At 43.3% G+C, this 15,819-nt stretch overlaps 1 protein-coding gene and 1 long non-coding RNA gene across 2 annotated transcripts in view; one reads left to right on the top strand and one right to left on the bottom strand.

The window, feature by feature from the left end:
- The window catches only part of LOC142804196 (uncharacterized), a 232,430-nt gene extending 230,803 nt beyond the window's left edge, over positions 1-1,627 (top strand). The window contains exons 2-3 of the long non-coding RNA XR_012894503.1: positions 846-990; positions 1,333-1,627. This is a non-coding gene — a long non-coding RNA (uncharacterized LOC142804196). The remainder of the gene's footprint in view (positions 1-845; positions 991-1,332) is intronic.
- Positions 1,628-3,700: 2,073 nt separating this feature from the next.
- On the bottom strand, positions 3,701-15,132 carry LOC142803181 (uncharacterized). The gene is made up of 6 exons (XM_075888274.1): positions 15,089-15,132; positions 5,986-6,355; positions 5,590-5,763; positions 5,339-5,525; positions 4,174-4,345; positions 3,701-3,716 (listed from the first exon to the last, which is right to left on the bottom strand). Exons 1-6 carry the CDS (start codon positions 15,130-15,132, stop codon positions 3,701-3,703), a joined length of 963 nt encoding a protein of 320 aa, XP_075744389.1.
- Between the last annotated feature and the right edge of the window lie 687 nt (positions 15,133-15,819).

Here is a 15,819-nt window from a genome sequence, read left to right as displayed (position 1 = left end):
GTACCGTGTCATTGACGCGACCTCCCCGGTGAATTACATCATCGAGCCATTAACACAATCACCAGATTTGCGCCGTCGAGGACGCGAGACCGTACACGTCGACCGTCTCAAGCCCTACTACGACCCCCTCATTGTGCCTACTCCCTGAGTCGCCAGGATGGCTACCCTTCACCCCGGGGGTATTGTAGTGGAGCATACGCACCAACGCGTATGCGCCTTCGGAAGACAACGAAAAGCCCGTGCTCTGCTTGCGCGAGAGTTTGTGCCGCCTCTGCCAGACTTGCCGTACGCCCACTTTCCGTTGCGACCTCGCTGCGACTTCTCGGCTCGAATAAACGTCATCACACAGTGTTTTTCCTTTCTAATATTTATTTAGTAATGAGGGTATGCTAAGCCTCAGTGACTGCATGAGATAATTTGTGCTCTTGTATGGTACGGACCACCTGTCTTGGCTATGAGTGCATGAGGGACTTTTTTCTCATTAAAAATGAGTTGATAATGATGTAGGACAAAATTGATGGAGAAATTTGTGTTTGTGAGGAACAGTCACACGTATTATATTACGTTTTGAAAATTTGGTACACTGGGATGAAAATACGGTGCGTTCACTATTTGTTGAAGCACACGATTTAGAACTTGAAGTGCGTGAATATTACCTTTTGTGGTAGTCATGATTCATCAGGGTTCAGCTACATGTGACGAATTACAGGCAATGAATTGTCAAAATGACTTTTCTTTCACCATTCCAAAGACAGGCTTACCACGACAGCTCACAAATTGCCAAAATATTTTTTCCCTTAGTGCACTGTATGAATCGAGTTTCTCTTTAACCTTCCTTTTTCCAGAAGGGTGTTCTACATCACGCTCAAGGAGCATACCACCGCATTGGCACGTGCAGATGAATGGCACCAAGAACAAAGTTTCATTGCTGCTTCCTGATGTGCCATTCATACAACCTTTCTTATGCAGAAGGTTCAATATGACCATCAGGTTTGTGTGCCTGAAAACTGTTGCCTTTAGGCATTAGACTGGCCACAACAGCTGATTGCAGTCATGCTACAGTTTTTCTTTGTCTTCTCATCTTTCCAACCATCCTCACAATGTTGTGCAACTCAGTTGACTGCACTGCTAAGAAAAAAATTCACGGTGGATCAATTCATTTGGCTTGGAAACGAGGTTGGAGGTAGACAAAGAGATGCCTGTAATGCTACTGAACTTCAACTCAGCTTCACGCCAATTCATTTTTCAGTTTCTCTGGCCTAAAGGGTCACTTTATACACTAAATATGCTGGAAGGAAATGATGACTGTTGCTCTTCCTCTCTTGTTGACAGGCAGTACCGCTACATTGGCTACAGACAGCTTGCACACTGGCTTTGGGGACGCCTGGGCAGATATCATGGGAAGGTGCTCCCTGCTTGTGCTGTACACCAAATAAGAAAGAGATTTCCATCTGAAACGTTTACTGGTTTCCAGTATGCACACAATTAATAAGCCTTTTCAATAAAAAAATGGTACAGAAGTCTAATGACTTGAATTTTGTAAAGGTGTACTGCAAATGAAAGGATTTCAAAAAGTAACATGCCTAGGAAACCACTATTATTCAAAATGAAAATTGCATCACTTCACTTTATTTCTTTGTTTTTTGTATACATATTTATATTATTTTTAATGTGCTTATACTGCCTATGAAGCATATGTTTGAACAATAAATATATTTGTGCACTTTGTCCACACCGGTTCCTTAGACAGATTGAGTCCCTCTAGTTTTCTTTTTTCGGCTGACTGAGCAACAATATCAGAATAATAAATGTGTAGTTTCATGTACTATGATGACGGAGAGAAATGTAAGGACAAAATCATGCTCTTGCTGTGCAATAACACCAGTAGGAATGTGATTCTAGTGCTATAGTGATGCCGGCTAGATTCACCTAGCAGTAGTCGAGGCATGCCATAATTTGAATGAATCGAAAGCCATGCTTTCTGTTGTTCTCATGTCTATTGCCGTATACCAGTTTGTATATATAAGTGAAGAGAGCAACAAATCATTAGAAAAATGTTCTGCTCCAGACAAACTGCCAGGTAACGTCAGTGTTTCTTACGGTACTGTAGATGAACGTGTCACTCCCTTATAAATTTTATGAAGTAAGTGACTGACACTACTACATCAATGTAATGGAGTATGCCCACCTATGCTAAAGTGTGGTGCTTCCCGTGCCAGTGGCAAACCTAGATCTTCTTGCTGCCACAAGTTCATGTTTGGATGGCCTTGGAAAAGAATGGCTCATTGGTGGTGGAGCAGTTGATTGGTTTGCAGCAAAAGCTGCGTTAAATGATGGCCACTGTTCGCAGCAACGTGCAGTCTCCTTCAATAGCAGGTCAACATATTCTGGAATTGAATAGTGTTGCATGTAATATTACACTCTTGTAATTTTATATATATAGCAGGCACTATCCAGACATACAGAACATAGTACTGAGGAGGTACAGCAAAGCCTCTTTTATTGATGACCATACACACCATGGGCATCAGCAGTATTTTGTCTTGGAGGAGGGGAGAAGCAAGAGCTTGAGTAGCTTGGGGGGGGGGGGGGGAGGGGGGTAAGTGGAGGTATGGTTAGAGGGCGACAAGCGCCTCTACTTTTGCACTGCTCCTGCCGACGCGCACAATATACATCGATTGTGCACACACAACATCTGCATAAGTATAAAGGTGTCTAAACAAAACGTTTCCACCTTTGTTTCATCACAAAAGTTTTATTCGATTCCTGTTCCAGAACGAAAAAAGCTTGGCAAGGGTCGTAATATTTGTATGAAAAAAAGTTAAATTGAAATAACAATAAATATACTGGATCTGTTGTATTGTTGTCCTGACAGGAATAGAGAAAGTTTTTGCCACATTCTTACGAGGAGCACAAATAACAGCACCATGATTCCTACAAGTCGGCACACACCAGTGTCCACATGTCGTAGCAGGCTTTCTTATTAAAAGTGAATAAAGAATTTTGTTAGCAGGCTCAATGCTTTGCGTCAAGGGAGTAGGCATGGCCTCAGGAGCAGCCCATTATCGAGCATACTCTTATTGCAAGATCACTTTTGATATAAAACAAATTACTACACTGACAATCCGCTCTCCATGCAAGCATGTGCCAACAGGCACTTGAAAGCCCACTTCAGTTACTAGAAACATTCGATTACCACTGCTCTTCAAACAATTTGAACAAGTTATTACATAAAATACCTCAGATATGCACTAGTACTGTAATCTAAATAAGCATTGTTGCGCATGGTGCATTACCTCGGTTGTTCTGGATTAGCAAGTTTCTACATAGACCGAAAAATTATGAAAAAGTTTGGGTTTCACTCCGGAACAAAATAACGCACATTTCAGTTAGCTTTTCATATCGAGGAAAAATACATTTTTTTCTTTTTCGTTCTACTACAGTGAGAATATTTTTATTACTGAATTGTATGCTGCACAAATCTTGAAGCCTGTGCTGTAAAATACTAATTTATTAGCTTGATTCATAGGTCGGTGAACCCGCTCACATGTGGACACACTTAGACTCGGATTGAGCCATAAGTATGAGTTCGAGTCTGAGTGACTCCAGTGGAAAAATGTTTTTGTGAATCTGAGTCCGAACGCATTGCTGTTGTGGTTGTCCAGTCCTAGGCTACATCAACCTATTAGATTGCAGCGCATCAGACGGGTGGGCCTCTGAGAACAGTCATGTCAGATATAAGTATAACAAGGCACACTGCTTTTATATTACAAATCATATGGGAGCACTGAGACTGAAAGTCATGCAGTTGAATGAAAGTACCTAGTTGTGCACAATTTCGTTATAGGCACTATTGCTCATAGTCAACTTATTTCAAATTTTTTATGTATGCCCAAACTGCCTCCTGTGTGTTTCAAGTGACCTTAGATTTTCTTGAAGCGCCAGGTAGACTACTTACCATATGTAGGTTGGGCTTTCACGGGGCAAGTAACAGCCGTGCCTTTCCTTGCTTTTGGGTGCTTAATTTTCCAGCACGATTGTCCTTTTGTTGTCACTGCTTGTCTGTTGCTTGAGTATTCATTAAAGTGCAGAACTGCCACTTGCGTCCTGCATGAAAAAATAATTACATCAGCTCTTCAAATTCAGTTTTTTCTGATCTTATTCACTACTCACCTTGCACGCATTCCATCAGATGAGAAGCATACAGACTTTGCTGCGAAGCCTATCAGCACACTCTGAGAGGCCTCCAAGCTAAAGGTGTGTGTAGAAGGAGCCAGTTGCCGAATGTCTTTCAGGAGACGAGGTGCCATAACAGCATTGGCAAACTTCTTGTGTGCAGGGGTGCCTGTGTTGACAAAAGCAACTTTCCGGATAAGCATTTTTTAAATAGTGGTGACCGTTAGTATAATTTTACTTTTTTAGATAAATATAGCACCCATAATTGTTGCTAAGATGGGTTAACAAAGAGTTGTGTAGTAAAGATGGACAACTCGCTGAATGCATGCAACCCAGCCCCGGAAAAGCTTGCCAATTAAGCGCACCACCACCTGTACTTCATACACAAGAACATTAATGCGACTTAGAAAGCAAATTAAGCTGAGCATAAATTGGCAAATAGCTGCAGAACTAACCAGGAACTAGTCATTGCCTCTCTCCCAGGTCACTATGGGCACAATGCGTGTACAGACCTGCATGCCCTGAGTGTATATTAGCAACATGCCACTCCATGCTCTTCCACATGTCTGTAAGCAGCTCTGGATTGCCATCACTCATGGCTGCACACCAATGCAAATGATTGGTAGCTGGCTGAATTCATAGCTCGAGTACACTGCATCCACATTTCTTTGTATGGGCGGCCAGCTTCTTTTTGATGCCTGGGACACGTGTAATACATTAATTCATAGTAGGTTAATGTCATGCATGATACAGAATGCTTATCAAGGGAACTTCTATGTATAGCTGAGATAAAAAGGAACTTTCGACATGTTTATCCCATCAGCCTTCTAGATAACTTGAACGACGTTTGAGGTGCATCCATTATTGTATATAGAACCTCTACAGAGCACTGCTCTAGTCCTGACTCAAGACTCACAGTTAGAACTTGAAACGCAAATGAAAAATTCTCCCCTCTCTTAACACCTTTTCAACTTTGGTACTTTCTTTCTCTGTGGCATTATTTGCTACATTGGTGTTTTTTTCCTCTGCTTCTCTTTGTTGATCTATTTGCTCTAAAAAAATGTAGTGTGCGAATGCGCTGCATTTCGCACATCATCATGAAGAAAGGTATCCCATCTGTAATGTGCATAAATCAGGCTGAGATATTTTCAGTGGATCTTACCTTTTGAGATGTGCCAAGCATCATAGAAGTGTGGGATAGTGGGCTCTTGTGTCCTCGAATACTTCGTAACTTGCACATGCCGGTCTGTGGTCACCGATGTCACTCTAAGCCCTCGTTTCTTCACCAGGTCAAGACACTTCACAAATGCATGTTTTTCCATAGAGGTGCTGGATTTCACATCTGCACACTTTTGCAGAAAGAGAAAAACTGTTAGATAACACATCAACCACATTAGAGTAGCTCTACGTTACCTCCCCGACTTGCACCTGCTCAAAGTGTAGAATTTTGTTGACCTGGGTGACATGAAGTGAATATGTCATAAATTTGGCAGAGAAACCAGGCGAGTCACAGCGTCCATCACCAGCCAGGTCGACACTGCAGCCGTGCAACTGGCGAAACAACTTGTTCTGTTGTTGATGCCAGATCTGGTTCAAAACAAAAATTGAGTTAACACTACATTAAATGCAGAACATTACTGAAATAGTGCTTGTGTTCAATGACTTTCAAGTACCTCTTTTAAAAACTATTTGTCCTTGAACACAAGGACAAAAACATTACGGTTCATAATGACAAAGATATTAATATGCTATCCAGAATTGAATAAACAAAACTGTTTTCCAATTGCACCAATACACACTTTCTCATACCTTGTCAATCGCAGGAAGTAGATAAGCTCGCTGATAGTTAAAAAATGTCCTTGGCATGAACACCTGCAGATTGATGTGTTCAAACATACGGAGCACTGTGATGTGGCTGGTGCCGCTGAACAGTATCCCTGCCGACATCAGTACGTTGCCTGCTGGCTTGCCATTGATTAATGGCTGACTTTTCCATGACAGGACATGATTGTTTGTACACACTGTTTGTACTTGTAGTAATGTGCCATACACAGAGCTTGCAGTTTTACAAGCGGCAAAGCATTTTCGGCATGTACTTAGCAGTTCCTTGAGTGAACTTTCAAAAACAATAAACTTCCTTTCATTTTGTGGAGGGATTCCTTCAGTGGTGTCATCATGTCTGAAACAACGAAAAAAAAGTTTTGATCACATTGTCACACTGTTTGCTAATAAATAGTGTTTTGAATACAGCAGGGCTAGATAGAGGTGAAATATGTAAGGGCAGACCACTTTGTTGCTCTTTCCTGTCAGCTATTTTTTTTCTTGTAAGTAATGATAGCACAGATTTAGAAAGATAATTTTTGTGACACTGCTTTTGCATGAGCAGTGGCTTATGATACTGCATATTGAGAGAGAGTATTGGTGGATCAAGGACCACTCTTGCTTGTTTAATTTAAGTGAGTCATCTGATTTAATCACACTATTATGCAATCACATACAGTGCACAATCTGTGACAGTGCAGAGAAAGTTGCAATCCTTACTGCAAGGACGTGTTATTAGATGAAGGGATGTATTCAGAATTATTCATGGCATCCTCCTCCTCTTCTGAGTCCGATAAATCAGATTGCACGTCTTCTGTGTTCAATGAATCAGACAGCATGTGTTCTATGCTCAATGTAGTGGATTGTACGTCTGCTGTGGCCAATATATCAGATTGAACGGGACTGGACGATCGCGGTGGAAAAAATGAAATTGGTGACAGACATCGAGCTGTTGTGGGGCAAGCAGCAGTCGCAGTGACTCTAACAGCATCTTCACAGGATGTTCTAATGAGCTTTGTCTGTACTTTCACATGTTTGCTTGAACGCATACACAAGTTCACCTGGGTACCTGAAAATGAAAAAAAAAATTAAATAATATTGGTAGAGTGCCAAAGGGTTCAGCTTTTGCGGCAGAAAGTGGTCGGAACACACGAACCCACTCTATGAGCCCAGACCAGCGGGGCCATAGCGGTTGATAGCTCAAAGCCACGCTGCTCTGCGCTGAGGCTCGCTGGGCAGCTTGTGAAAGTGAACGTTGTTTGCACTTCCATAAGTAGTGCGGAACTGTCTGACGATGCACACGGTTGGCATAGCGAGGACTAAGCCTGCGAGAACACACAGTAAAACACAAGTTGGTGTAATCAGTAAGAAAAAAAAAAACTGGGACGCTTCCTGACTGCACCGACCGAGCTAGCCAAGGTAACCGAGCAAAGGCAACCGACGGAAAGCATGGATGCACACGTGACAGCCCGGATGTAGTAGAAAGCAGAACCGAGAAGGTCCCTCACTGTCATTGTACAGCTTAGAACTCAGAGTGCAAAAACAGCTCTGTTGTGTTTTATTTTTCATTATCCTATAATTATATTACTTTAGAGCAAAGTAAAGCTATCGCTCTGTTTTTTTTTACTTTTCTTAAGATGACGTAACACTGACGTCACATTTTAGGGCTTATAGCGACCGACGGTCGCGCATAGTCGCTAGCGATCCCCAAAAAACTGCGATTTCAAATGGTCGTTAATTAAAGAAAGAATATTGTGCCGAAATATTTCGGAATTGGTGTCTTCAATCCCTAATAAATCAGGGAAAATTGCAACCGGGAAGTTTCATTTTCGTTTCACGACCCCTTTAAGGGTGCCAGAGCGAACTAGAGAACTGCCTTTGGGCCGCAAAAAACCTATTTGTGAGGATACTACAGGGCCGTTTTGGCAAGAGGCATTTCCTGCTAAAACTGTTGAACCAGGGTGTGCTGAGTGGCCTGTTCAGCTGATCAACATCTGCAAGCTTCGGAGATGTTATGCTGATGTGTGGGAGCCGTGGCACTTGAGGAGTCCCTTGATGTAGCACGCACTGGTCACACTCCATCTGCCCCCCTTCCAGAAGCAGCCGCTTTGTCCATTTAGGTTTGTAGCTGCCACTTTCCCGGGGCCCTTACGAAGGCTGTTTGTGCCGACCTGCCCATCAATTCAATATGCCGCGCTCAGGAAGTGCGGTAGCAATTCATCGTCCAAGCATCATAAGCGATGGGACTCGGAGGCCTGACATCAGCGGTCGTCGTTCGTAGTTGCTTTAATATTTTGGCCGACAGAAACACTTAACTCATCGCCGCAACAGCACGAGATTTCTCCGCTCGCCTGGAGGAAGGATTGGATTTCTGCGCTCGTCCGTGATCCTCATATTTGCATTTTTTAGCGTGGCATGTACAAAAATAAATGTGTTTATCTAAAAGCACCACAAAGCGTTCAATGACTTCACTTGCAGTTACGTTTCACAAAAGCAAACCAAAGTATTCCCTCCACTTAAATAAAAATAGGTTGAAAATATTTACAGTGTGTCAAAATGTTTGGGAAATTCTCCTGAAGAGCTTTATTGGCCCTTGGTATAACCCGCTCCCATATTGCAAATCTGTCTTTGCATGCCAGCGCACGAAAAAGGGAGACCTTTTCCGCGCATGATCTGTATCCCGAGTATCTCTCTTGCACAAACAAGTCTGCAGTGTTTTTTTTTTAATATACGCCATTTAGTACTTTAAGGGCACATAAAAAGAATTCAGCGAATCAAGTGAAACGTCAAAGATGCTGTGAAGCACTTGCAAAAAAAAAAAAAAAAAGCAATCAGCAGCCTTCATTGGTGCATGCTATGTATACCCTGCGAAAACTGCCAACAGCTACCGTCTGGGCCAGGCTCGAACTAGCAGAGATATCGCACACCTTGGCACCGCTGGGCAAGGGAAACATGGCTTGCTTTTCACATCTCCCCATTCTAGCCACTCTAGCTCTGCTTCGCTGATGCTATAGTGTGCCATGTGACTAGGTAAGCTGCTCGATATATATGCGTATGCCTTCCAATAAATTTTAGTTGTGACTTCATAACCAGTGTCGTGTTTCCTTGTTAGTGATGGAAGTGGCATTTTGCCTTTTGGAGCAGCTGTTGGAGCAAGCAAAATTACAATTTGGAGCAGGAATTGGCAACTTCGAAGCAGACATGAAAATATACTTCCGTACAGTTTTGTGAAAGTTTGTAAAATTGTAAAAATTTTTAAAAGTTTTATATATTTATTGTGTACCATACAGTGCACAAAAAAACTAGAAAAATGCAGCAGACACATTATTTTGATGCTCAAAACAAAATATCTATTGCCTTCAACTTGAGGGACATGTAAATTAGAACATGAAACATTAGTTCAAGTACATCAATAAACTGTCTTGGACCCCTTTGGCCCCAGCTTCAGGTAGACGGCACCCCTGGGCTGACCCACCCAGGGGAAATTGGCAGTCACCTTTTCTCTCTCCCCCTAGTCTTCATCTTTATCTCTCACTTTTTATCTGTCCTGTCATCTTCTCTCTTCTGTTTACTTCCAAATTTCCTGGCGGCGAGGATTAACCCTGTGTAGTTACCCAACCTTGGGTAGTTATATTCGGTTATAGCGACGATGCATGGCTGGCGTCTCCAAGTGTTCACTATTCAACCTTGTAGCGTCCCCTTGTTGGGCTCGATGGTGGGTGGCCATTATCGCCGCCGAACTGTACACAATCTGTATGGCCACCTTTTTCCCCCCTCTCCTTGTTCGCCGCCCAAAAAGGTTGCACATCGAAGAACCGTTTCTTTTTTCCAAGCCAAAGCAGTCCTTCCCCAAGTTTCATGTTGTGCATAGCCAGAAAGAGAACAAAAAAGTTCGAGCAATATCGCCTTTTCTTGTCTCGAAAACACTCACCGAATCAATCGGCCCAGGATATCATGTTACGAAGTTTGGAAGCGGTGACCTCCTTTTGGAGGTTCGCGACAAGCTCCGATTCGACAACTTACCTAAACTGGTAGCGTTTGGGGATGTCCCAGTCTAAGTGGGCCCACACAGGTCAATTAATACATTGCGCGGTGTGGTCTCTGATGACGACCTGCTTAGACTGTCCGAAAGTGAATTATTGGAAGGCTGGCGACCAGAATGTAGTCAAGGTCCAAAGAATACTTATACGACAGGACAAAACGAAACACCCACAAAACACATAATCATCACCTTTGATACCAGTGACTTACCTGATTCAATTGAAACTGGCTACTGCGAGCTCCGTGTCAGGCCCTATGTGCCAAACCCTCGCAGATGTTTTAAGTGCCAGTGCTTTGGAAATGGGTTACAATGTTGCAGAGGGTGCATTACTTGCACAAATTGTGCATCCAATGAGCACGTATCAGACACATGTACCTCAACAACATTATGCTGTGCGAACAGTGAAGAAGACCATGCTGCCTACTCGAGATCATGCCCAATCTGGAAGAAGGAAAAACAAATCCTTGAGATTAAAGAGAAGTTCAATCTGCCCTTTCAATAAGCACGTAAACGGTTTTCCATCCATCAGTCCAGTCCCTCCTTTGCCGATGTGACGCGCCGGGGCGCCGCACCACATCTTTCCGTGCCCGCAAAAGTCGCACAAACTGAGTCTGCGGGCGCGCCACAAGCGCTCTCAGCTGGAGCAGCCAGTACTGCTCCGCCACCGAACAAAAAGGGCCAGCAGACTCCCCAATCTGCCGGACCCCGGGCCACTGCAAGTACAGTGAGGCCCTAAAGCATCGTGAATGTGTCTGTCGAGCAGGCACCATCCACCACCTCACATGAGGTGATTGATACAAGTACGACTCCTCCGATGCCTCAGACCCAGAAGGATAGGTGCAACTCTATGGAGCGCGCCAAGAAAGGAAAAACTCGAATTACAGGGTCCCCAAAAGGCCCTGTAACCTAAGGCAACACTTTTGTACTCACGGCTACATACAACACTAAAATGGCACAAATACTACAGTGGAACGTCAGGGGACTGCTGAAAAACCTCGATGATATCCAGGAGCTCTTGCACGAACATACATCAAAAGTGCTATGTGTGTAAAAAAAAACACTCTTGAAACCAAAACAGACTAACTTTCTACGCAATCTCATTATCTTTCAAAAGGACCGAAGTGATGCCATTGTGCTATCCGGTGGTGTTGCCATTATGGTCAATCATGGGATTTCATGCACACATCTACCACTACAAACATCCCTTGAGGTGATGGCTGTTTGAGCAGTTCTTTTAAAGAAGCCCGTCACCATCTGCTCCCTATACATACCTCCACAACACCGTCTTGAAGAATATAAATTGAAGTCTCTCACAGACGAACTTCCTGAAGCTTACCTTCTTCCAGGGGACTTTAATTCACATGGTAGCCTCTGGGGTGACTCTCGCTACGATGCACGAGGTCTCCTGATTGAACAGTTCTTTGTTTTTTCCGGTGCGTGCCTCCTGAATCTGAAATAGCCAACATATTACAACATCGCTAACAATGCGTACTCAAGCATAGACCTCAGCATAAGAACCCAATCACTCCTGCTTCTACTTAATTGGGAAGTCATTAATAATTCATATGACAGGGACCATTTTCCTATGTTTATCAGCACATAACAAATAAATTTCCTGCACAGATTCCCAAATGGCTCACTGACAAAGCTGATTGGGAAAAGTTTCAAAAAATTACGTCATTAACTAACTTGGACTGACATGGCGGCGTTAAGCATAGAGGATGCTGTGTGGTACTTTACAGCTTTCTTGGTTGACGCAGCAACGAAATGTATTCCCCAAACATGTGGACCGTCAGGCAGTCGGCGAGTCCCATGGTGGAATAATGAGTGTTGTGATGCGCGGAAAAAACAAAATAAGGCATGTCAATTGCTTAGAGACTCGCCTACAGCCAAGAATCTTGTAAACATTAAGAACATAAAGTCCCAAGGAAGGAGGACACGCCGACAGGTGAGAAAAGAAAGTTGGCACAAATTTTTATTAGGCATGAACTCATACACAGATGTGTTGAGAGTCTGGCACATAGTTGGTAAGGTGGAAGGACGGAAAGCACATACACTTCCTCTAGTGAACACACAAGGGTAGAGTTTTGAAGACCAGGCTAACACTCTCGGAACGTACTTCGAACTGGTCACCAGCTCATCACACTGTAGTGAAGCGTTTCGACGATACAAACCAGAATAGAAAAACGGAGATTAGAGCCCAAACCCACAACACAGGAGGCATATAATGAACCTTTCTGTTTGGCTGAACTACAAACCTCACTTACCTGCTACAATAAATCTACCTCATGTCCGCACCTTGTGGCATATGAAATATTGAAACATCTGCCCACTGAAACCCAAAAAAAGCTCTCCTCTTCCTCTATATTGAAATATGCTCTTACGGCGAGCTATCCTAAGCCTGGAAGGAAGCTATCATTATCCCAATTCTAAAACAAGGCATGGACCCATCCTCAGTTTCCAGCTACAGCCCAATAGCGTGAACTAGCTGTCTTTGCAAGGTCTTTGAGAAAATGATAAACAGGCGCCTGATGCACTTCCTTGAAATTAATGGCCTACTTGACCCACACCAGTGTGGGTCTCGAGAAGCTCGGTCCACCCCTGAACACCTTGTCCGTATCGAGGCACAAATTCGCGACGCTTTGGTTCATAAGCAATTTTTTCTTTGTGTGTTCCTCGATTCGGAAAAGGCATATGACACTGCATGGTGCTTTGGCATATTGTGAGACCTGTTACATTTAGTTGTACGGGGTAGAATGCTGACAATCATCGAAAGCTACCTGTCCAACCGTACATTTCGTGTTCAAGTTGGCACTGTCCTATCTCGAGTATTTGTTCAAGAAACAGGAGTGCCACAAGGAGGTTTATTGAGCTGCACACTTTTCATAGTGAAATGAATTCTCTGCACCTGTTGCTCCCACGTAATATTTTTTACTGCATTACATGTCGATGATGTACAGATTGGTTTCAGATTGTGCACCATCTCAATGTTCCAACGTTAGGTTCAACTAGGGTTAGACAAGGTATCACGATGGGAAGATGAAAATGGTTTTATACTCAACGCGCAAAAGAGAGCTTGCATCTTGTTCTGCCGAAAAAGGGGCCTCCCTCGTGACCCCCGACTTTGACCCGCATGGATAACCTCTGTCACTGAAGACCGAGCACAAGTTTCTTAGACTAATGTTAGACACCAAACTAAGCTTCATCCCACACATTATATATTTAAAAAACAGGTGTTTAATAACGCTGAATATTTTGAAAGTGTTGTAACACACTACGTGAAGTAGTGACAGGAAATGTCTGATGAATTTATATAAAAGCCTCGTACGTACGCGCCTAGATTACGGTGCTATAATCTATCAGTCAGCGACAGCATCAGCCTTGAAGATTCCCGACCCTGGCCACCATCTAGGAATTCGCCTCTCTACGGGTGCTTTTCGTATTAGCCCTGTGGAGAGTCTGTACGTGGATACGAATGAATGGTCGCTCCACCTACAAAGATGTTACCTGTCTTTTTGTACTTTCTGAAGGTGAAGGCAGACAAGAAACACCCCTTTCATTTCACAAGTAATGATTTGTCTTGTCCTGGCTTGTTTGAGAACCATTTTTTGTTGAGCCAGCCCTACTCGCTCTGTGTAAGGGGTCTGGTCAAAAAAACAGGTGTGCCTCTTCCCTAACACAGTTCGATAGCTCCTCTTGCATATCTGCCACCGTGGCAGTAACAGCCTATAGACTGTGATGTCTCTTTTGTGGAAGTCGCAAAACATGCACCACTTCCACTCATACATACATATTTCCTTGAACTACAACATAAATACACATGCCCTAAGTTCTTTACTAATGCCTTTAAGTCCAACACTTCTGTGGCATATGCAACGGTAGGTCAATCCTTTTCCGAGGCCGGTGTTCTTCATCCTGATGCAAGATTTTTCACAGGAGAAGCTTATGCAATACTGACGGTCGTAAAACACATCAAACAGATTAAATTGCAAAAGGCAGTAATATACACAGATTCCCTAAGTGTGGTAAAGCCCTGAAAACCCCTAAAATATACAAGAACCCTGTGCTGGTGTCGCTTTACTAACTTCTGTGCACACTATACACATCAAAACAGCATGTCGTTGTCTGCTGGGTGCCAGGGCACCGTGATATACAAGGGAACGTTTTGGCGGACAAGCTGGCTGCTTCCGCCAACAACACTACTTCCAATGCATCAATATCGATCCCTGCTCTTGACTTGAAACCTTTTCTCAAATGAAAGCTCAGGGGGTATTGGCAAAGCATGTGGGTTAGACACACAGACAATAAACTCTGTGCTCATTGTGTGAAATATGTGGAGAACCACTCAAGGTTTTTCACATTCTCGTCCAGTGCATCGAGTTAGATGCTCTAAGAGAAAAGCACTTTTTACTGCCCTACTGACAGAAGGTCCCACTACACCCTGAGATGCTCATCGGTAGGGATCCGCTTTTTAAACTGAAATCACTTTTACGTTTCTAAAAGATGTTCACAGCCTTCACCCCATATTTCGAGGTGGTTCGTAGCACAACCTCTGTTCCGTGGCCGTGGCTGTGGTGACTGCATCTCCGCCGTGATTTTATTAACATGACATTTTGCCATACACTTTCACTGCGCATATCTCGCGCCACTGTCATGATTTTATTACTTCTATGTTTTTACTCGCGTTAGCGTGAGCAATTTTAAGGCCCCTTTACAGCCACGCATCATATCGTTGTTCATATCTCTAGTCTATTGAAATGGTGCTCTTTGGCCATTAATTGGCCCTTGCACCATTAAATACCACTCATCATCATCATCCAAGCAACGCGTTGTCATCGAAATAGCATTTGGCCTGCTGAAGGGACGTTTTCGACGGTTGGGCAAAATCGATGTTAACGGCATTCCACAAGCTGTGGAAATTGTGATGGCAGTGTGTATGCTGCAAAACCTTGCCCGCAGGCATGCCAATGTTTTTGATGATAGTGACATTGCAAACAGCAACCTTGGGGTCTTCTCCAGTGAGCCAGTTGATGTTGACCCCATACCTACCTTTGCAGGGAGGCTGCGGGACCGTCCGGCCCAGAGTGTGCCATTGTGATTGTATGCACTGTGTTAATTTTGCTGCCTTTAGTGAACAACTCATTAACTTTTTCTATGTGAGCCATTGGAGTATGTGTCAGCTTATTATCATTCATTACTGTGATTGGTTCTTTGAAGAGGACATGTTTTGTGGGGAGCGGTTCTGTCTTCAAATGTATTCTACTACAGCGGAGTTTCTCAGCCATGAATACTTTCAGGACAGAAGAAACAATTTTTATTACTTGCATATTTTGGGGATCCCTGTAGACTGGTGGAAGTGATGAGGCACCCCTCGCCTGAGCAGCTTGTAAATAAAACTGCCCTCTTTCAAGCTTTTTCTAGCTATGTTTCCCCTTCAAATGAGATTGTGCCCGTATGTATATGCTGTCGGAAAATTCAACAAGCATTTCACAGCCATTTCCTGAAAAAGGCAATACATAAACAAGCTGCACCACTACACGAAATTGTTGCCTAATATCGAGAATTCGAAAGCGATTATGAGACATACTATGACTAAAAAAATGCAACTTTTTTTTTCTGAAAACGACATTTGCAGACTTTCTGGTCTCTAAGGAACTGCATTTGAGGACCACTATACTAGAACACCGATCGCAAACACATCATTGCTGCATAGAATTGAATGTCCCGTTCTGTGTACACTCATCGTGTCTTTGGCTCACTCTTGATAGGAGTATGCTTTG

The sequence above is a fragment of the Rhipicephalus microplus genome, chromosome 3, assembly GCF_043290135.1.
Source record: "Rhipicephalus microplus isolate Deutch F79 chromosome 3, USDA_Rmic, whole genome shotgun sequence".
Taxonomy (NCBI): Eukaryota; Metazoa; Arthropoda; class Arachnida; order Ixodida; family Ixodidae; genus Rhipicephalus; species Rhipicephalus microplus.
Note: the sequence above shows the minus strand (reverse complement) of the source record. Positions and strands in the feature narration are given on the sequence as shown.

Coding starts and splice junctions, on each gene's coding strand:
- LOC142803181 (XM_075888274.1), bottom strand. CDS start 15,132: ATGGCACACTCTGGGCCGGACGGTCCCGCAGCCTCCCTGCAAAG. Junction 5,764..5,985: donor TACTTCCTGCGATTGACAAG/GTATGAGAAAGT, acceptor GTTTTGAACCAG/ATCTGGCATCAACAACAGAA. Junction 4,346..5,338: donor TGCTTGGCACATCTCAAAAG/GTAAGATCCACT, acceptor TTGTCAACACAG/GCACCCCTGCACACAAGAAG.